Genomic DNA, 22,036 nt, shown 5'->3' on the forward strand with positions numbered 1-22,036 from the left:
TTGCTCTTGCTTATACTCATTCCTAAATCCCTGTGAAAGGCTCTGAAAATATCACACTAACTCTCAACCTGAAGTCTCCAAATAGCAGGACAGAAAACTGGAACAAGAGCCTCTTCCTCCCACCTCCTCTCTCTCCAAAAATAAATACATGAAAAATTAATGCATTGAATCTTAAAATGTCAGGGAATTAACTTTCTTTAGTACATGTATATTTTCCTTCTCACAAGGTTTGCTGTTTCTAGCCAGCCATTAGTCAAACAGGTTTGAAAACAAATATAAACAATGGTCTCTCAACCATCATCCTCTTCTAAAAGGACTGCAGGAACAGACTCACCTTATTAGGCCCCTGTTTATATCCCTGTTGTCACTTTCTCTTTGCAGAACCATGTCGTTGAATGCTTATAAATTAAGGCATTTACCTCCTTTTCTCAAAATGAATTTGCCTTTTCTCACTTAGAATTATAACAGATTCCCTGGGAGGGTATCTATAGATAAAAATCTCCTCTTAAGGTGCCTTTGTGCTTCCAGGTGAGACTTGGTGGCTCAGGTGTCTAAAGCACAAAGTTTCAAAATTCTGAGTGGACTGAGTGAGGTTGATTCCTTGCAGGGAATGAAGATGATGATACAGGCCATGATTCCATAGGAACTGACTACTTCTGGCTCGTGGATTCTTTGCTGTACTGTGAAAGGTTCAACAGAAAGGGGGATGCTATTAACTTCTCTACTTACTAATGGCCTCTGATGGGCCAGGTCTAGTCATTGGGACTGAAGTTATCAGCATCAAGAAGGGATCCAGCCTGTGGATCCAACATTGTGAACAACTGTTTTAGTCACTGAACCCTAATTTTATAAAAGGAGAAATTTAAAGAGAAGGAAAAGCTGATGCTATCACAGGGGATGACCCCTGAGAAAGCCTTTCTAGTTATTCTCCTTAGATAATCCATATTAAATGACTGATTCTTTCTGGATCCCAGTTTAGTTATACATGAACAGAGCTGCTGTTTCACAAAGCAACTCTGTAGAGAGTGGAACATGAGGACAGCGACATATGTGCACCCTGGACACCAAGGGTAAAGTATTCAGACATGCCTTCAAAATTAGGTGACAACAGATCAGTTATTCTTGGGATTACAGTTTGGAAACAAAATATGTAAATTCTGGTGAATTCCCACCCAAGATCCCTGTCTCCCCTCCAAGTTCTTTTGGCTCTTAGATCAAGTAGGAATTGTCTTGGCTACCAAAGCAATGTTTCCATCTTTGCAAGTCTGGATGGCGTTTTCAAATTGCACAGCCTGGCATCTGTAACATCTGCAATTGAGGTGATATTCTGACGCCAGTAATGCCAGAGATCAGCAATTGAAATGAGCCTACAGACAAACCTTCAGAGAGACCATAATCTCATGTGAACTAGAATGGTCAAGACACCAACTCAAAGCTGACCAGAGCATTTATCAGAAACTTTACAGTGCTGTAAAATGCTGGTCCTTGGCAATCTCATCAGTTTGAAGTACATAATCTCAACAAAAAAAAAAATGTCTGGTGAGTCCAAAAGCTTTCAGCTTCCAGCCTGTGTTTTTTAAATACATGCTACTCACTTATGGTTTGGTTGGACACTCAGTTCTTTAGTGAACTCAAATGAATAAGTACCCAATATGTATTTCTCCATGAGAAACCTCTATGTTATCCACCTCCAATGAGATGTTAGGGCTAGCACTCATGAGAAATAGCTTTGGGTAAAATAGGCACCTCACCATCATGTGGATCTGTGGTAACAGTCTCTAACAGCCCATTCATACAGACTGTACTGCTAATGCTAGTAATACTATTGGTGAGTCTTCTTCAGTTCAAGAAATAAAAATTTGGAGTGAAACTTTGAAATGAATCATCACTGATTCTCAGGAAAAGTAGCACTATCAGACAGATTAAGAAGTAGACAATCATTTGTACTGAAAATAAGCATAACAATGAAGAAATGCCTCCACTTCCTGCCAGATGAAAGCTTCAAAGAGTGATTGAGGTGCCTAACAACAGGTGCTTAAGGCCTAGGCTGCCTGATGTATTGTACTGAGAATGGAAGATACAGCACAGGATCTAAAGAAGCCTTTTACACATTTCTGCAGTGACGGCTGGTCAGAAATGCTAGGGCATGTCAGATGGCACCAGGCATTTACACTGCACAACTATGAATCATTTCCTAAGTGACCACTATCACGGACACATGAAAAAAGAGTTTGGTCTTGCAATTCCTCCTTTGAGTATAAAAATGGATTGCAATAATACAACTCAGAGCTTTTCAGGTTTGAGAAAGAAAATAAATGAAACAAAACCCAAAAAGTAAAATCTTCAGCTAGCAAGGGGAAAACTTGAGATGAGTTATAAATACTGCACTGTCTGAGAAGTACAGGAGGGCAGAATAGGAACACAGGTGAGAAGCTGTGTGAGTGCCAGTACTGATTTTATCACCTTGTTTTCCCAGGGGGAGTGCATAGAGTCTTGAAAAACCTGCTCTTAAATGTTTTCCTGCTTGTCTACAAAATGTGTTGTCAATCTGACAGTGTCCTGTATTACCAGAAAATTTTGTTCAATTGTGTAATTTTATAGAAATTCTAGAAAAATATGGAAAATCTCTCTATTGAAAGATTCTAAAAATTAACACCTGGGATCCAGGAGTTGTCTTCTTCATCCTCTTCAGAAAACAGAGCCAAAATTTGCATTTTAATTTTTTTTTATGAATGCTGGCACTTCTTAAATTATCATTTAAAAAATACAATTGGATACTGTACTTGACTTTAAAAATTTATAGAGAGATTTTAAGTCTACCTCTCTGTTCAGTATAGAAGCATACAACAGGGATGTATGACTTGATCTACAGCCAACTGAAGTTGATAGGAGACTCCTTTAATGAAAGAGTTCAAGAGAGCATCATACAAATTAAATGGATTAAAGTTTCCAAAGACATTTGAACTGCTTTTTAGAAACAGTTTTAATAATTGAAATGTACATTATTTCTGCCTTATCTCTACGTCCCAAATACATACTGTGTAATAGTGTTAGCTAGAGTTAACCTGACTATATTAGGCAGAACATTTTATAACTACTTACTGTATTATTCTATTCCCCCCAGGCTTCATTTTTAATCTTCTCTTTCTCCTTATTTTGTTGTGCTTTTAATTTTTTTTTTCACTTGATGCTTTCATAGCATGCACATAAGGAGATGCATTTTTCATTATCTGAAATTTTAGCTCTAAATACTGAGTGGGGAAAAAGATTTCATGGGAATCCTATAGTGATGGGCTGATGCACACATTTCTCTAGCTGGTTTTTTTTTTTTTTTATTTGTTACTAGAACTGTTGACCAGATTTGTGAAGTGGAGCAGTGTAGTACAGAAACAGGGATGACTGAACAAGCCATTCAGTCCTCCAAACAACCCAAATATTGCTTGCCATTTCTGCCCTGCAAAGAGACTCATGTACTTCTAGAAATTTATACAAATTATACATAAAATTGGCCACCGTTTTATTTCCTGTGCATACTGCTGCATTGAAAAGAGAGCTGATAGGGACAGAAGCTGGAGAAAGGCTTTTCTTCTTGCTCGCAAAAGGACATTAATAAAATATGCCTGTGCAGTCTCAAGGGCAGCCTCAGTAAATTTGCTGAGAACACCAATTTGGGCAGGAGCATTGTTCTAATGGAGAACAGGAAGGCTCTGCAGAGGATCTGGACAGGATGGATCAATGGACAGAGGCCAGTGGTTGAGGTTCAACAAGCCCAAGTGCCAGGTTCTGCACTTGGGTGCCATCAAGCCCACGCAGCAAGGAGTGGCTGGAAAGTGGCCCATCAGAAAAGGACACGAGGGTGCTAGTCAATAGCTGAACATGAACCAGCAGTATGCCCAAGTGACCAAGAAGGCCAATGGGCATCCTGGTCTGTATCTGCAATAGCGTGGCCAGCAGGAGCAGGGCAGTGACCCTCAGCACTGGTGAGGCCATACCTTAAGTCCTTGTCCAGTTTTGGGCCTCTCATTCAAAGAAAGACATTGAGGCTCTGGAGGGTGTCCAGAGGAGGGTCGTGGAGCTGGGGAAGGGTCTGGAGCACAATGATGAGGAGCAGCTGAGGGAACAGGGTTTGTTTAGCCTGGAGAAAAGGGATCTCAGGGGAGACCTTTTCACTCTCTATAGTTACCTACAAGGAGACTGTAACCAGGTAGGGGTTGGTCTCTTGTCCCAAGTGAAAAGTGACAGGAGAAGTGGAAATGTCTTCAAGTTGTGCCAGGGGAGGTTTAGATGGGACATTAAGAAATATTTCTTCACCAAAATGGTTGCCAAACATTGGAGTAGGCTGCCCAGGAAAGTGGTTGAGTTACCATCCCTGGAAGTATTTAAATGATGTGTGGATATGGCACTTGAGGGCATAACCTAGTGGCATATGTGGCAGTGCTGGGTTAAAAATTGGACTTGATCATCTTAGAGAACTTTTCCAACCTAACCTATGACTCTAAACTCAAGTTAGCAAAACTCAACATTTCAAGATCTGCCTTCCTAGTGGGAGGGATACATAAGTATTTGAGCTTCTATGGGCCACAGCCGTCCCCATCTAAAGCATGGCAGAAGTTATTTCGGAAAGGATGTCTTCACTCTGACGCCTGTGAGAAGTATGAGTGTTGCACACATGACAGGGATATGTCATGGCCATGCACACTGAGTCTCCTCCTCCTCCCCACTCACCAATGCTGAAATAGCCAGCATTGTTCTCATCATTTTCAGAGCAATTGCTGCCATCAATAAGGATTTCAGTTACAATCGGGATCTCAACAACAGTCTATTAGCATGACCTTTCTTCAGGTCAAGGAAGAAAATTGCCCTCCCAGTAGAAGCTAGGAGGTAGATTGTTTTCTCAAAAAACAGGAGGAAGTGACAATGGCTTGATGCAAGGCTGTGCACCAAAGTCATGGGTGCCCAGACATTCTCCTTCCCAAACACCTCCCTGATAATATTTTGCTGACAAGAAGCACATTCATGCCAGGATTGCAATCCAGAAATGGCTTCTCCCATGGTCATTTTATCAGAAAACTTAGTCATTTTTTAAATTTTTTCCTTAACTTTTACCTTGCTTTCTACCCTGGAGCATATTTCTACAGACTTTTCAATATTTTTCACCTTATCAGTCCCTTCATGGAGACTATGTCTACTTTTGGTATGCTGCTGTTCTGTTCCCACAGCACAAAAGTGCTTAGTTTATCAGTAACTGAAATTTCTAACTTAAGATCAGTATATGCAAGATCTCATGAAATTTAGAACCTTATGATACACAAGAGGTCAAATCAGATGATCTAGTAGTCCCTTCTGGCATCATATCTACAAAATATATATGTAGTGTAACAGAAAAATATATAATATTATTGACTTAGAGCAAAATTATTATGATATATAACTGGCCATAACACTGCAGCAGGTCAATGCAGTTGGTTAATGTGCAGATTATTTAGCTTTTAGCATTGCTTTTCAAAATGATTAATTTTTGCGTTTATACTCTGAGTTTACTGCTGAGCAAAGAACCCAGGTCTGGGGTCACAAATATGTGGTACCAAATATGCACACTTGACAAGAATAATGCATTTGTTTATGACATTGATGGTAGAAGATTTATTATGTTCTTGATTATTCATTTCTTCTTTTTTATGCCCTTAGATTTTGTAAATTATATGGTAGGTATTTTCAGGGTCATCACATAGCAACCTTAACTGTTAGTTTAAATAAAAGGTCTGATTCTTTAGAGAATCCTGCAGAGTTTGGGGCTTAGCACTGAATGTTGCTGAGCCAAAGGAAAACAAGTGGGGCATCTTCATCTCTTTTCATTCAAACAGCTTTGCACTGTGAGTATAAAATATTGCCAGGCAGATATGGAATGTTTCAGTGGCTGAAGTATGCACAGAACTGAGAGCAACTCTAATGCAATCAAAGAAAAAGCACTAGAGAAGGTAAATTTCTGCAACATTTTTTACTACTGGAAGTATAGCAGTTTTACTAATGAGCTTCACCCCAAATATTCACAGTTACAGGTAAAACAAATAGCAGAAAGAGACTGAGATACTTCTATTAAACTGCCAAGTAGCTCACTGAAAGCCAGCCCTGGAGGGTGGGAAGATGTGGAAACTCAAATAAACAATGCTGCAAAATAGTTTTCAATACTCTTCCATATGTGCCTTCTAAGTCCAAATGTTTACCTGCAAAGCCAGTGAGAGTTCATTTGGGTCTCTGAAGACGATACTCCTCCCTCTCTTTACCCTTCCCTTCCCCCTTGCTGAGAGATGTATTATGTCCCAAAATACTACAGCTGTGACAAAATACCTTTTGCCCGTTCCCCATGTTTTCTAGGCATTAAAAGAGGCAATAAATTATCCACTTCAACTACTCACACCATGCAAGGTTAAACACTTTCACCCTTAAAAGTATAGGGCTCTATGTATTGTGACATAGGCAAGTTCAATGTGAGTTCATATGCATTCCTTAATTTTAAATATGATTAATCATATCAGGACCTTAATGAATGCTGTTCTTTTCATATCAATAATGAATCCACTCAGGTACACTGGATTACTTAGAACAGAATCATGTCTGATTTCTAGCACTTTTTTGTGGGTATTAAAAATACGTGCTCCTCATCCAAACAAAGCTTTTAGAGCCCAAGGCACTCTTACCTGCTAGAACCCTTGAGCCCTCTTTGACAAGAAATAAAAATTCAAACAGAAATCAGTTTTTTAGTTTATGGTTGCTTTGGTACTTTGGGCCTTACAAGTCCATTTCATGCTTCAAGTGCCAGCTGATATTTCAAACAAAGCTTTTAGGTCAATACCGTATTTTAAATACAAGGTTTTTATCTTGAGAATTTTAACTGTTATTTGAAAGTCAATATATTTACATACACCTATTTTTTTGTTAAGATTAAAATTTTACTATGCTTCAAAGATACATACCTTTAACTCTCCAATAGAAGACAGAAGTCCTGCCCCATAAGCACGCAGTTGTCCTTCTTGCTTGCAAAGGCCAAATTCAATGGTAAAGAAATAGCACTGTAAAATATACAGATATTCAGTACAAATAGTATAGTTGCAAACAGGCACTTCAGCAATAGCAATCATACCATATTCACTTGCCTGTCCCACTTCTTTAGAATTACCTACTTTGAACATAATCTCAGATAACGTGTATTGTTGCTGCTAAGTAATGTAAATGTCATGATCAGCAGTAAGGAAGCTTTGCACAAAAATTTGGTATTTTGTTCTTTGTCTGGGTACACAAGCAGTTCACAAGAATGGCCAGTTAGGAACAGACAAGCAAGATCATTTTTAGGTATCAAAGGTACTGATAATAACCTACAGAGGTTTTTGAAACCTTCAGAAATAAATGAGATGCCTCAAAACAGAATCCTGCAAGGCAGTTGGTCTGACTGTCTAGGAGCATTTGAAGATCTCTAAGATGTAGTTCAAAGCACTTAGTTTTAAGCTCAAGCTGATATCACTTTAAAGTCTGAAACATACTTAAGTTGAATTAAAATTAATTTACTTATATGTATATGCTTAAGAGCCTTCCTGAGTTGAGGCCTTAGTCTTCACTAGATTTTATTCTGTCATAAATAAAGAATGAATATGGCATTTGGCTTCTTAAATTGCAGAAAGATAATTATATTCAGTCAAATGAATTCACTTGATCAATGAATTCATTTGAACAATAACATTGTTTTTTAGGTCTACATTCCATCTGGTAATGTATCTGACCTGTAAAAGTGATGACAAGCTGCAAAAAGAGATCTGTTAAATCAACATTACGGTATTGTATCTAATTTTGCTGTACCCAGCTAACAAAGTTAAATGCTAGGAAGACCATAAGAGGTACTGACAGCCTACTGTCCACTAAATGCTAAAGATCACAGTCATTTCTGCTCTTATGGTACTGGATTTTACTTTGTTTTTTACAACACATCACATGCTTTTTGATATTACATCAAACATTTGAGATTAAGATGGTAACTCTTCCATATTGTAAACATATGAAGGTTTTAGGAAGTTGAGATCTAAGTTATACAAAAATATTGTACATATATATATACACATATTCCTATATATGTTTGTGTTTATTACATCATCTGACAATTTCGGGCTTTGCACAAAGAGGCATAACTCCACTGTACCTAGAAGATTTATATGTCTTTGCAGGAGATATAAATTAAGGATAAGAAATTACCCAATATTTTGTAGTAAATTTTAATCTTTTTAAGTAACTTCAGAATACATCCTAATACAATGTTGGTGTTTTTCCATTCACGTCCTCCTTAATCCCAACTGGGTTTCATATTAAATATAGAAGACTCCAAATTAACAGCTCTTTTAAGTTCAACCAATCTTTAGAAATTCAAAAATTATTAATTGCTTAGCCTCATAAAAGTTTCTGTACAGCTAGTGATTCATACAGCATAGCACTATGCAGAAGGGTATAATAAAAAAAGAATAAAAACTGATGAGCCCCATGTCTGATCCAAACCTGCTCAGTCAGCTGAGAAGAAGGAACCAGCGGCAGAGACTTCAAACATCTCAAGTCTGATTCCATCACAGTAGCCAAATGCAGAGATATCCATAAAGGAAGGTGAAAGCACAACATCATCAAATAAAACAAAGAAACAAATCCAAAAAAATCAAATTTCCACCTCTGGCTTCTATATTGACTCAGGGAAATCAAGCTGGCATAAATTTTTCAGTACATCAGCTGCTATCACCACTTAGAAGGTAGGCAAGACAACAGGTTTCTAAAAATATTGTCTCAGGGACAAACAGCCCATAAGACAAAATGACAAAGGCATCACAGAAGTAGTGAGCGAAGCTGAGAGACCTATCACAAAGAGTACAAATTTCGCTTCCCTGCCTAAGTATTTTGCCAGAACAGCTATCAGTAGGCCACAGTCCTGCTTGTATACATGCTGACACAGCTAGAAACTAACTACTCAGCTTTACACTTAAATCCCACTAGTATCTTTGAATTTGTCCCCTCTCCCTCAGGGTTCCATAAAGGAATCTATCAGGTAGTAGTTCTTATGCTACAAACATTAACATTCTGACAGACATACAGCAGGATTAGACTCCTGATAAAACACAGTGATCATGCTCATTTACATTTTTAAAACCAACAGCAGCTAAAAAGGAGTCTGGTGTTTGTATGTTTTAGATCCGTAAGAGCTGCACTTAGTGCCCACATGTGGGGCACCTCTACTGTTGACCTTTCTTAGGCTGAAGAAGACCAAACCAATGTCATGCTGCTCCCAGGAGAAAGCAATCTATAGGGCCAGCAGAGGGAAGGCGCAGAAACGTTCTCCACTCCTCTGAGGATGTGCACTCTGGGGGCTGGAAAGCACAGAAGGCAGAGGAGCCAACACAGGCACTGGTGAGAGCAATCCCTGCTGTCCAGGGTGAGCAGTAGCCACCAGATAGGTAGGACTTGATTCCACTTCCTCCCTGATGGATAGACAGTACTTAAAGAGGGAGCTTCTTTTGCATTGGTTCAAAAAATATTATAATTGTTACTGTAATAAAAGGGAGTCATATTTTTGAGCTAGGGCTTGCTGGTGAGAGCCAATCTTTACTATTTATAAGACTTGTACTCTCAGTATAACCAACTAAAATAAAACACAGAAATGGCAATGTGTCTGCCTACTACTAACTTGTGATACCAAACTGCAGCATTAAGAAAAGCCTTTCAAATTAGAAGCTGATTTATAAATTTGCCACATGCAACAACTACAATTTAGTATTTAAGAGTGCCCTGCTTAGCCAAGAAAGTGCAAAGCTCACCCAATGCTGCCATCTTCAGATCGGTACTCAGCAGTACACAATTCCCCCCACAGGTCTACTCACACCTGCAAAGGTGGCTCAGTGCACTAGAGTTTGCAGGCTTTGGTAAGTTGTGTTCTCAAGCCTACAAACATCGAGGCAAACTGATAAGGAGTTTAAATATTAACTGTAAAGCGACACTTTTTATTGACCAGACACATAGATACCCCAGTAAACGTCTCTTTGTATGGTAAACTACAATTGTGATATTCTATATTTCACACAGGATAAGTGCCCTGGAGTGGGAATGACTGAACAAAGCAGTGACTGTTGAGATGAAAACATCTTTTGAAGCCTCACCTGAAGACAAATTTGATTACTACACTGCTGTTACATGTAGGCTGGTGCAGGCACAAACAGGATGGTCCAGGCTCTCCTGGTCTGATTTGAAATCTTGGACTTGTCTCTGGCATACTCCCTAGACCGTGGCCCCAGATATTTGGTTCCTCTACAAACCACAGCAATATCTGTACTTTACTTTCAGCTCCACTTCACCTTTGGGGTGAAGTATGTGTTTGCTACAATTATAGATAGGCTCTTGAAGTAGAAAATGTGGCTTTCCATGTTGTATAAATGCTGAAGTTCTCAAAGAGCCTTACAGTAAAACGCTGCTCTGTTAGTCAAATCAGCAAAATGAGATGAAGAATCAAAATGCCAAATGAGGGATAAGAAATAATTTTTATACCAAGTGACATCAGTCAACACTGTGCCAGGAGCACAAGACTGTCTTCAGTATCATTTAATTATATTTCTCTTATTTATTCAAAAATATATGAGATACTTTACAGTCATGCTCATGAAACATTATCTAACGGGTTCAAAATTATTCAACAGATGCATGGAAGAAAAGCCAATTAAGGGCTATAAAATACTAATATAGCAGATTTCTTCTTTCAGAGCCCTTGAATCAAAAGTCATTGGCAAGTAAAGCAGTATATCAGGAAAATACCACAATATGGCTTTCGACATATGCTGTCCTGCAGACGTCTGCAATTGCCTGGGTCACAGACAAGATACTGGGGTACCTCGTCTGGCCAAGTGTATATGTGATTTAAGGAGTCAGATCAGTTGTCCTGCTATTGATAGGAAAGATATAGAGAACGTCAAGCCCTGGCAAACTCCAAACCTGGTCTCCAGGGTAAACATAGTGTCTCTTTGTATTCAGATACTGCCCTGCATTATAAACTGGACTACCATAAGAAAAAGAAAAAATCAGTGACAGCTATGACAGCTAACAGAAAAAATTGTTATTCGAGGGTGCTTAGATATTTTCAAAGGCAGGAAAAAAGGTCTGATAGGCTCAATTCTCCTCACCTGTCTGGTTTCTAAGCCTTTGAAAATCCCTTCTCACACCACATCCTTTTGCATTTGAGAATCTCCCTCCTGGGATCTGTGCAAAAATCTTGTGCATAGTGTTGAGTCCTAGTGTCCCAGAGTCAGTAGAAAATCTGACTTGTTCATAAAAAGGCCTTTCAAGCCATTCCACTTTGCTTCATTTTCTTACGGTATAGCTGGAGACTGATACTTACATCACTTGGCAATTTTCAGCACAAAGTATAGCATGAGATTTTATCTGTTTTCTGAAAGTACCTTATGAAAATTTGCCAGGATGAGTCCTGAGAACACCAAGCATGTAAAGAGCTAATTCACTTGTGCTCCCTTGTGCCACAAGTGGGGAAGAATGAGAGATTCGTGTAATTGCACGACTGCAGTCCTGGTACATGGGCAGAAGACTCACCACTACATGAACTGCCAACATCATGGGCCTACAGCTCCAAACTGATGTGTAATAGCACAAGCAATCACTTTATATGTATATAAAATTAGTTGCCCTGAAGACAATAGAACTATTAATATATGTAAGTACTTGAAAGACCAACGCCAAATAAATACCCTTAAGAAAATATATTTACCTTGTTTCTACAGGATGTCAGATTTCAAAGGATATTTGACTGTACCACTCAATTCAAATGCATGTGATATGTTCACAATATGCAGAGATTAATTCCTTTTTCTTTAGGAGTCCTTTGGTATTTTTGCTCCAAAAATATTCACCTAGAGATTAAATCTCTCATATAGCTGTAATTATCTCATAAATAAATAATTATATACCACTGAAAGACTTTTAAAAATCCCATTGTTAGAAACTAATCCTAAGAATTAATGAAATAAAACTGTTTTCATTCCCCCTGTGAAAGGTGCTCAAATTGCAAGCAACTCTCAACTCAGAAATATATGTGACTCTCATTTGTGCTTTCTTTCTTCATTCAGAGCTGGTGCAAATAAATTTTTGAATAGTTGTTTATTTTTCAATCTCAAAAATATCAACAGTCACAAAAAAATAAACCAAAACACAGCTGGCATTTCACATTTGACTGAATTATTCAAAATTCAGTGTGTTGACTAGTATCAGGAATGCTCTACTACAAGAAACAGATAGATGTAACAAAGGTAACCCAGGCAACTGGCCAATACAGCCCAGTGTTGGAGCTCAGACCTCAAGCAATAGCAGCTATTTGACAGCTATTCATGCGGGAACATTATTGAGCAGAAATGCAGGGAGATTTTTGAACAACAAATAAATCTCATGATGAGCTTGTGAATAGATCAAAAGCAGAGGAGTAAAATTCGATAGCCAAGTCTCATTATAGGTGATTCACTTACCTCCAACAAAGGCAGTGACCCTATTCACAACCAACAGCATTTCCAAATAAAAAAACAAAGTTTAATTCTTCAGATTTACCTTCTTGAAGAATTTTTTTTTAGTCTGCCACTTTGAAAAGCATTTAGGCTCAGTGAAATGAGGTTTCCTTGAGGGATCACAAAGTGAATATATTTAACAATAGCCTTCTTTTCCCCCTCATCTCGCTTCTTCGCATTCAGACCTTTCACTAAGGGTGAATGCTTGGAACAATCTCTTTCTAAACAATAGTTTGAGTAGATGTGGTGCTGCTCATTAGAGCACTCTGGGACACACACACCAGCCTTCGCATTTCTGACAGTCACAGCACACAGCATCACTACATGCAAATTCCTCTAATGCAAGGCTTGACATACTCAGAGAAAGCATGGCCTATAGTGAGCTCTGGGAGGCTTAACCCCTCGTGAATATTTTGAAATTATGCTTGTTTTTTCAGGAGTTTCTGCAGAAAAACTCATAATGGTAACCAAAATAAAATCACCATCATGCATTTTTTAGGGAGCAGAAAATGTACTGACCTGAAGCAGCACAAGTAAAGAGGTAACACTATACCTCCAACACTGGGGAGCCCAGCCAAGACAAGACAATGTGTATGGCAGCTGCCAACCTTGCAGGTGCAATATGACTTCCAGAATAAGACCTGGAGATCACTCCTACTAATAATTTTGTGTCTCTTGAGAGAATATTTCTGTTGTTCATTCTCACATGAAGGAGGCCCTCTTGCTGCTCTAAAGAGCAAGCAGAGAGAGAGGAGGAGGATGAAGCACTTCTGGGATTTTTCTGCTGTTGCAAAAGTTACTTCCCACATAGCTGAAGTCACATAATATCCCACTCCATGTTTGAATTACTTCAGAATAATCTGAACTTAGGTTTGCTCTGTGCAAAGATGATGTCTGTCCAGCCCACTCATTTTATCTCAGTCAAAAACCCTGGAGCTCTTTGAGGGTGAAGAATCAGGAACTTATGCAGAAAATCTGGTGTTTCCTGGCAAGGCAGCAATTCCCTTCCAACCAAAGCTAGTGGTCACAGAGATGGTGCAAAAAACCAATGCCACAAAAAGCACACTTGCTCAACACTGCCAGAAAAAGAACTCCTAGGTTTTTTCAACATAATTAACTAACAGTGCTGAAGCTTAGTATGCAGCTAAGAAGATGAGATCACTGAAACTAGAAACTGCTGCTTAGATAATTGTTAACCATAAGTCATTGAAGCCCTAATGCTTTGCCCTTCCTATTTCTCCTTCCCTGTCATTAGATTCTTATCTAGAACAACTTCTAAAACATGGGGGTTTAAGGTTTATTAATTTCATGTGGAGTTATTAAGAAAAAATGATGTGCAATAATGAGCCATTTCCTTTCCACTGTATTTTACAACATATAACTGAATTCACATTCAGTGCTCCTATTTTAGCTGAAGAGAGTATTCGCTCATTTCTTTTTCAAGCTGCTGGTTCAAATTCCAGTCATCCAGAGATTTCACACAGGTAACATAACAGGGACAGTGAGGGGTTTTGACATGTTAGCTGGGACTACATGAGATGGGGTCCTCTGAAAGTGAATTTAAAAAATAAAAAGCTGAGCATATCACAGCTGTTCACACTCTTCAGTCTGTGCTGCCTCATATGACACATTGGTTCATTAAGATCCTTCAAAATTCACAGGCTGCAAGAAGGGACTGTCTTTACCGCTTTTCCATTCCTATTTTACCCCTCTTTTTCCTGCTACTCTTACAGATGAGGACTTGGCACTAACACAAACAAAGCAAGTACAGCCCTGATTTGTTAGGATGCAGGGGCCAGGGCTAGCACTCCACAGTGTTCTCCTCAGCCTTGTGGCTTATGCTACAGCTTGGAGAGTATGATTCCTCCAGCAAAGAGCCAGGGACTTGAACAGTGACAGGAGGCATCACAAAAGTGAGAGAAAATTTGAAACAAATACACATACAAAGAGCTCATTTGTCAGTCCTTTGCCTGACAGCATACTCGTTTTATGGGCCAATGACCCTAGGACTGTTACCCCAAATTGTGAACTGCCTTGCTTAGAAGAATATCCAGAGAATACACAAGAACCACCTCAGACATTTTTCTTCCCCCAGCATCCAGAGCCAGAAGCTCTACAGAAGCCTAGCTCAGTTCTCAGGACATATTTACCACAGTTACTTGTAGACCTCAGCCCCAGTCCAACATTTTTTGTCCTTCTCTAAAAAGGCCATTTTCCACTCCACAGCAAGCATGCTAAGCAGGCAACTCAGAAGAGAAAGCATAAACTTGCAGCACTCCATGAAATACTCTTTAGGATGGGGAGGGAGAGTTCATCCTTTTGAAAATGCTGCAATGCTCCAAGGAAACCACAAAACGGGAAAACTGGCAGAGGATTCTCTTGTGCTTATCCTGGGAGAAGCTTTAGACAGACTGGCAAAGTAAATCCAGAGATTATCAAGTCACAAAGGTGAAGCAACTAATCACAGCATAGGCTACCCTCACTTTTTTTATAAGCAGAGAGTTTACTGAACCACTGCCCTGTGCCAGTGCACTGTCAGAATTCATTACTCTGAGCTGTGAGGCCTCTTTAGAAGCCACTCTGGGCCAGCCCAGAGACAGAGCCCCGGTGTCCCCCCTAACAGGCGTCCCCCTGGGGAGGGCACCGGGCTGGTGTGGGGCTTTCTCCCGATGCCATGCCCTGAAGCAGGCTGTGTCCTCGCTAATTGCCAGCCCAATTACTGCCTGTGACAGTTGTGCTGCAGGGAGCGATGCAGGACAGCCCCTGAGCCTCCCATGTCATTTTAGCCAAGGAGGGGTATGAGCTTCTTGGGATCAGCTGCAAAACTCCTAATGTACTACTAATGAGGGGAGGCTATATCTTCAGAAAGGGGAGCAGAGCAGCCTCCTGGGGCTGAAAGGATGTCAGACCTTTTTCAAGTTCTGTAACTGGGGGGGGGGGGCAAAAATGTATTGAGAGAAGAGACAGGAACAACTGACCAGTGAAGTTTTAAAATTCTAATTTCAAGGGGAAAATGCACTATTTCTTCACAGTCATTAATTTCAAATTTATTTCTGAAGAGCAAAAAAGAGGTAGGAGTTCATTCCAAAATTACCACCATCCACATTAATTTTCTAAACATTTTAAAAAGAAAATTAAGTTACTGTACCTATTTACTGAAAACTGATTTAATAGCTGACTTGTTTTCAAACATCACAGTTTCTAACAGCAACACTGCATTTGAACTCAATGTTCTTTTAATCACATAAATGCTAAGGGACTCCCAAAAGCTTTTGTGACTCTTAATGCATTAACTCAACCTGCTTTGCAAAAAAGAAGCAAAAAAGATAGTAGACATAAGCACAAAAGTATAAGTTCTATTCATGTCAAGCTGACAGACAGATCAAAGAAGAAAAGTAGCTCAGGAAATTTTAAATATCTATTAATTTTGCTACTAAAAATATATCCAAATTGAAGATGTTTTTCACAGCCCCAAACAAAATCTTTTTCAAGTATAGTTGAGCACCTTCTTGCAGAACTCTGATTTTCAGTGGTGAGGGCATATAAAATGAATCTATCATAACCACATAGTAGTCAACTGAGTCACTACTGACTTACTTGCCATCAGTGTGTAAACACAAAGCAAATCACATGAACATATATTCAGCAAGGTGGAAAAAATATACTGAGCAAATACCTGTGAGCAGGTTGTGGCTATTCACTGTACCAAAGTCAAAGTAATTTACAGTAGTTTTTGGTCTGGAAGTGACTTACCAAATGTGAAGATCACTCCAAAATTGTCACTAGTGATCAGATTCCCATGGATATGGAAGAATTCTGTGCTGTTATAGATCCTAAATTAATTGCAGATATATAGTATATATCTGTATATAAGCTAATACGCTTATTCAAAGATGAAAAATTAATCCTATAAAGGTGTTTACATTTGAGAGATGGAAAATGTCTTGTTAAACTGTAATTTTAGCTACTTTTATGTAGTCAAACTATATAATTATTACAATTACAGCCCACTGATTCAAGGTAGGGAACAAAAATCTCTATGGGAAAAAGAAGAGTAGTACACTTTACAGGGAAAAAAATCATAATCTGTGAGTACCTACTCTTTCGAGCATGTCTTGAAAAAGCACTGAGCTCAAACTGCTTTATCTAGTGCTATTAGATGCCATCTTTATGAATGTCTATAAGGTAAAAAATATATAAAACTTACAGCTGACAACAAGGTTCTTCAGTCTAAACTAATGCTATGTCTGATGCAAAAGCAAATTAAGAGAATAAGACAGTGCAGGGTTTGTTCAAAGGTGCCTGAAAGGGCACCACCATGTTGAAATTCTGTTGACCTTGCACGGCAACAATTTCAGCCACAGCTGGAATCAAACCAAAACAACCAAAATTGACAGTCACAAGGCCCTTCTCTGTAACCTTGTCTTTGGCTTCAACAATGCTTTCAGATTTAGAGTACTTGCTTCAACTTTCAAAAATCATCCACAAATAAAGCAAAAACCTTTATGCAATAAGCTCAGAAGGCCTGCTAGCTCTAAGAAGTAGCTAACAGAATTTGTTGCATGCTGTACCACACAAGTTTGGACAAAGGAAGAGACACAACTGCAAAATCATGCGTCCTGCAGAAACCCTCATTTCTAAATAAGATGTTTTGGAAATTAAATGATAAAAATTAATTTTACAGCAGCAAATTCTACTTTCATTTGCATATGTACAACTCTACATCTTCTAAGAGATAGTACATGTGGAAATGAGGTTAGTATTTAGCTCACAGACCTAGCTTATTGAAAGCAATGGCAAACTTGCCCCCTGGCCTTCTGTAGCAGAAACACTGGACTTATAAATATAAAATTAAGCTATACTTGCAAAATTATTTTGGTAGATCACCCAAAAGTATCTCAATTAAAAATTTATGGGACCATATTCCATCCAGCACTTCGATGCCATTTGATAGAAAGGTGACGACAGGCATAAGAGCCGCTTCCGAAGTTGCAGCATTAAGGAATGAAGCCCCTGGCATAGTTACGGATGCCAGAAATGTTTTGTCTTACTTCCATGCTTTAATCTGTGCGTACAAAGAAAGCACTCAAACATGCTGGGTGAGATAATTAGACTGAACACATGAGGTATGTCCAGTCCTGTGGTTGTGAACATTAAGCTGGCATCTGTTCAGCTCTGTACAGGTATGTAGTTTAAGACTCTTTCCATATGGTACTATTTGGGTTATGAATAATAGCTATATGTATGAATGTCCTTTTGGAAGCAAAATTACTTACTGAAATATCCCAGAAAATAAAAAGAATAGTTTGAGGACATCAGTGAGGCAGCATCTGGAGTGCTGTTCCAGTTTTGGGTTCCCAGCATAAGAGAGAGATGGAGTTCCTGGAGCAAGTTCAGCAAAGGCTTTGAAGATAACTCAGGGCCTCAAGTGCATCTCTGTTATGAGGAGAGACTGAGGGAGCTGGGCCTGTTCAGCCTTGAAAGGAAATGGCTGAGATGGGACCTCATCAATGTCTGTCAGTATCTGAAGGCAGGGTATCAAGAGGAGGTTTCCAGGCTCCTCTCAGTGGTGCCCAGCAATAGGAGAAGAGGCAATGGGCAGAAACTGATGCACAGGAAGTTCCACCTGAATATGAGGAAGAACTTTACTGTGGGGTTAACCATGCACTGAACCACATTCCCTAGAGAGGTCATGGAGTCTCCCTCCACGGGACACATTCAAAAACCATCTGGAACACAAATTTGTGCAATGTGATCCAGGATGACCCCTCTTGAGCAGGGAGGTTGGACCAGATGATCCATTGTGGTCCCTCCCAACCCAACACATTCTGTGATACTTTGGCTCTGTGATTACACATAACTGTTTTGGTTTCTACCTGAGTGCAGAATCTCCCAGCTTCCTTCTCCTGATGGGGTCACTGACCCCTGAAATGAGGGTTGGGTATGCAGGCCAGCAGCCATGGTTGCACAGCACAATGCACAGGATGCACATATCCCTGAGCTAAGGGAGCCTGGATCTGGCCCATCCCAACACCACTGTGGGTCCCAGCCAGGTAACCAGAGAGCTGCATTCAGGGAGCTGCTCCTAAGAGACCCTCCCTGCAATCACCAAAGCTACTTTTGCCCAGCACTCCTCCGCAGCTCTGGCTCCATGGAAAGCATGGGTAAAGCCACATGCCAATGCTGCACCCACAGCATAGACATTCCCTCAGTCCTAAGCAAGACCTAGACATGGCTGAAATGAGCTGCCACACGCTGAGCTCCTTTACTTCCCCATATACCTGTGTGCTGCTGCTAGAGGGTGTCCATGTCTTGTACTAATGCCTTAAATAATGTGTTACAGTGTGAACAATGCCTACACAGAGCCCAGGATTCTCACTTTCCTTCTGCATACTGGTGAAAGCACAGGGACAAGTCAGGAACAGCAGCAGCAATATATTCCAAACCTTTCCTTTATTGCTCCTTTCCCCCTGATATTTAAACCTTTATTCCTGTAACTTATGATGGATTTGCTAGTAGTTGTTACTCAAAATATTTGTCTTATTGTTGCTCACTGGAAGCTTATGCTGGATACTTCCTTTTTTCCTGGTTACATATGTTCTATAAAAGACACTTTATAGCTTTTTGCTAATACATTATCAACTCTAGGTCAAAAGAGAAAACAAATATGCAAAAAATCTTATCAAAATTCATAGACTCCTTTCAACCATTCCTCAGCCTTTCTCAACTGGATCCAACGCTGAATTGGAAGACGCTCGCCACATGCGTGCACTCCTAAATTCCACCATTTTTTCTAAGCTATTTTTCAGGCTCACTTTCATTACTACTGTAGCAGAGCAAATGTTCAGAGTGTGAGCTATTGAACTACTGGCAAAGATTACTATTGCAGAATCTGCAATTTCTTAATGAAAATGAAGTTGCTTCTGAAAATAAACAAACGTAATTAGCAAGCCAGTGCTGTGTGAAATTTGCACCATTCTCTTGTTAACCTCTATGTCAAAATATATTACTTGTGTGCATGAAAATTTGCATTTGCAGTTCAGTAACCTCACAGATTATGATCTAACCACTTTTGGAAACAAAATGCTACAAGAAATAAAAGCAAACCCAGTCTCTGGCTGCAATTTGTTATTTTAATAGAGCCTTTATCTTTAGCGTTTCTAACTGCTTAGGGCTTGATCTTCATAAATCACATCCTGTCTAAAATGAACTATATTATTTCTACAGTAAAGTTTCTAATTTCTTCCCTGCTCCCAATTAAGTCAAATTAGCTCTCTCTTGCATCTAGCTTCCTCATTACAGGGCTGGGTCCAAGGATACATATTTATTAGTACTTTACAGAACAACACTGTTTCTAGTTATTTGTGAGCACAAAATTTTGTCTGTCAGGGCAACATGAGATCCTTTCAAGAAAAAGTTCCTGACTTGACCAACTGAGCACCCTTGTAACAACAAGTGAGCCCTCTTTCATCTCCTCAGCTTTCAGGGACTCAGCATAAAGCATGAGATGTTTCTTTCCAAGAGTAACACATCCTATGTTGACCTACTCCTTTCTGATCACATACTGGAGGGAGACTCATATCATTGTACAGTGATGCAAGACGGATCCACTGAATCCTACTTTCCTTCTGCATCCAGCCGATTTCTTTCATCCTAAGCAACAACTTGTGTCAACTCTACAACACCAGGTCCAGCCTTCCTATCATACAAAAGGTCCCCACTTCAACAGCAAGCACGTCCAAAACTGACTTGACTCCACAGCGCTACTCCTAATCAAAACTCTAGTGACTGATGTATCCTTTCCCTTTTCCAGTTCCAGCTGGAAAGGATTCAGGGGAGGAATAACATCCTCAATAGCAGGAGGAGTGACTAAACAAACAATTGGCTTCCTATCCAGGAAAAGAGATAGCTAAGCGAGAAAATATGTTCTGTAGTCATGATGGCATACAGAAAACCTCCATGGATGATTTGACCATTCTCTCTTCATACACAAAAAACCTAGTAGGAATCAGGTTAAAAGCAACAAAATGAGACAGCTCACCAGACAGCTCACCAGTAGAGCCATAGAGCTCATTGGCAAAGTTACTGCAAATGGTACTAAAAATGTGTGTGTCTTCAAACATAAACAGCTGTCTCTGGACAAAAATCCTTTCAAGATAATTAGATACATAGAAGCCACATTTGTGAGAACAAGAGCTCTTCAAGTTCCTGATTGGTGAGAGTCTTGGAAAACACTGGAAAATAATCAGATGTGCTCATCCTGTTCTTCCATCACCCCTAAGCAGCTATTTATGATGGGCACCAGTCACCAGCCATGGCCCTGACCAGCACAGCAATTCCTACAGACACAAACCTGGAAACAGACTCTCCATACCCAGAAAAAAGGCCTTAGCAGACTGCCACAAATCCTGCAGAAAATATTGAGCATTAGCTCCCAATTTCAGGAATGGAAGTCTTCAATCTGGAGTGCTAGTTTAAAGCTAGTTAAGTATCTCTGCTGATATTTTTCTTCTTGGGCCACAAATGTCTGACAGAATCACTGTAAAAATGCACTCCAAGAGACCACTGCAGTATTCTAAAATATTAAATATTGATCCCTGGGATCTACAGTTGTTTTTCTTCCCCCTTAGTCCTCTTTTGTAACATATGTACTATCTTCTCTGCTCACCTTTTTGATTATGCATAACGTAGGAAGGACTTCAATTCAGTGCTTCAGCTACTTTATTGAAAAGCATTGCTGAAACAAATCCTTAAAAATGGAGACCATTACTTTGTATTAATTCCTTTAGAACATTTTTCAGAGCGAGCCCACAAATTACAGAACGGTTTTAGAGCAGCAGTCAGCGAGACCAGCAGCACCTCACCAAAGAAAGTAATTCATTAATGCTTTACTCCTGATTCAAACACACCTCTCTGACTTTATAATGGTCAAGAAAGCCACAAAATTTCATCTGCTTCTGTTCCTTGTTAAAGTTTCAGGTTTCACACTTGGGCGATTTCCAAATGCATCTTTATACAGGTGGTTTTGCCTGGTTGAAGTCAGGAACAGAAACATTGTCCAGGCCACTTACTGATGAACAGTACAGATCATAGCATAATAGGACAATGTCTGTCTACATGTAATCTATCATACCTGATTTCAGCTTTATAGTCCTAGCTTTTACCCGGGGAATTGATTCATCTCCCTTAAGTGACATGCAGCTCAAATCAGAATAATTTCATATGTCTCCTGTAAGCACATCAAAATTTACTCAAGCAGTTTTAAGTTGTATTCAATCCCAGCCACTCTTCTGCTCTTTTATTCACTAAGTACAGGTATGGCTGGAAGTAACACTTTTGCAAGAAACTCCATTATGCCATCACTGGATTTAAGGTACTCACTGTGCCCACTCTTGGCATCTGTCACACATACAGGGCATGCAACTGGGATACAGAAAAGACTAAGCAAAGATTTGAAT

The 22,036-nt window shown here is 39.5% G+C and overlaps 1 protein-coding gene across 1 annotated transcript in view; it reads right to left on the reverse strand.

Moving 5' to 3' along the window:
- TPH2 (tryptophan hydroxylase 2) overlaps positions 1 to 22,036 on the reverse strand; it is a 50,308-nt gene that overhangs the window by 1,709 nt on the left and 26,563 nt on the right. The window contains exon 9 of the mRNA XM_058022870.1: positions 6,975 to 7,070. Coding sequence (XP_057878853.1) covers positions 6,975 to 7,070 — 96 coding nt within the window. The remainder of the gene's footprint in view (positions 1 to 6,974; positions 7,071 to 22,036) is intronic.

This window comes from Melospiza georgiana, chromosome 4 (assembly GCF_028018845.1).
Source record: "Melospiza georgiana isolate bMelGeo1 chromosome 4, bMelGeo1.pri, whole genome shotgun sequence".
In the NCBI taxonomy this organism is placed as follows: domain Eukaryota; kingdom Metazoa; phylum Chordata; class Aves; order Passeriformes; family Passerellidae; genus Melospiza; species Melospiza georgiana.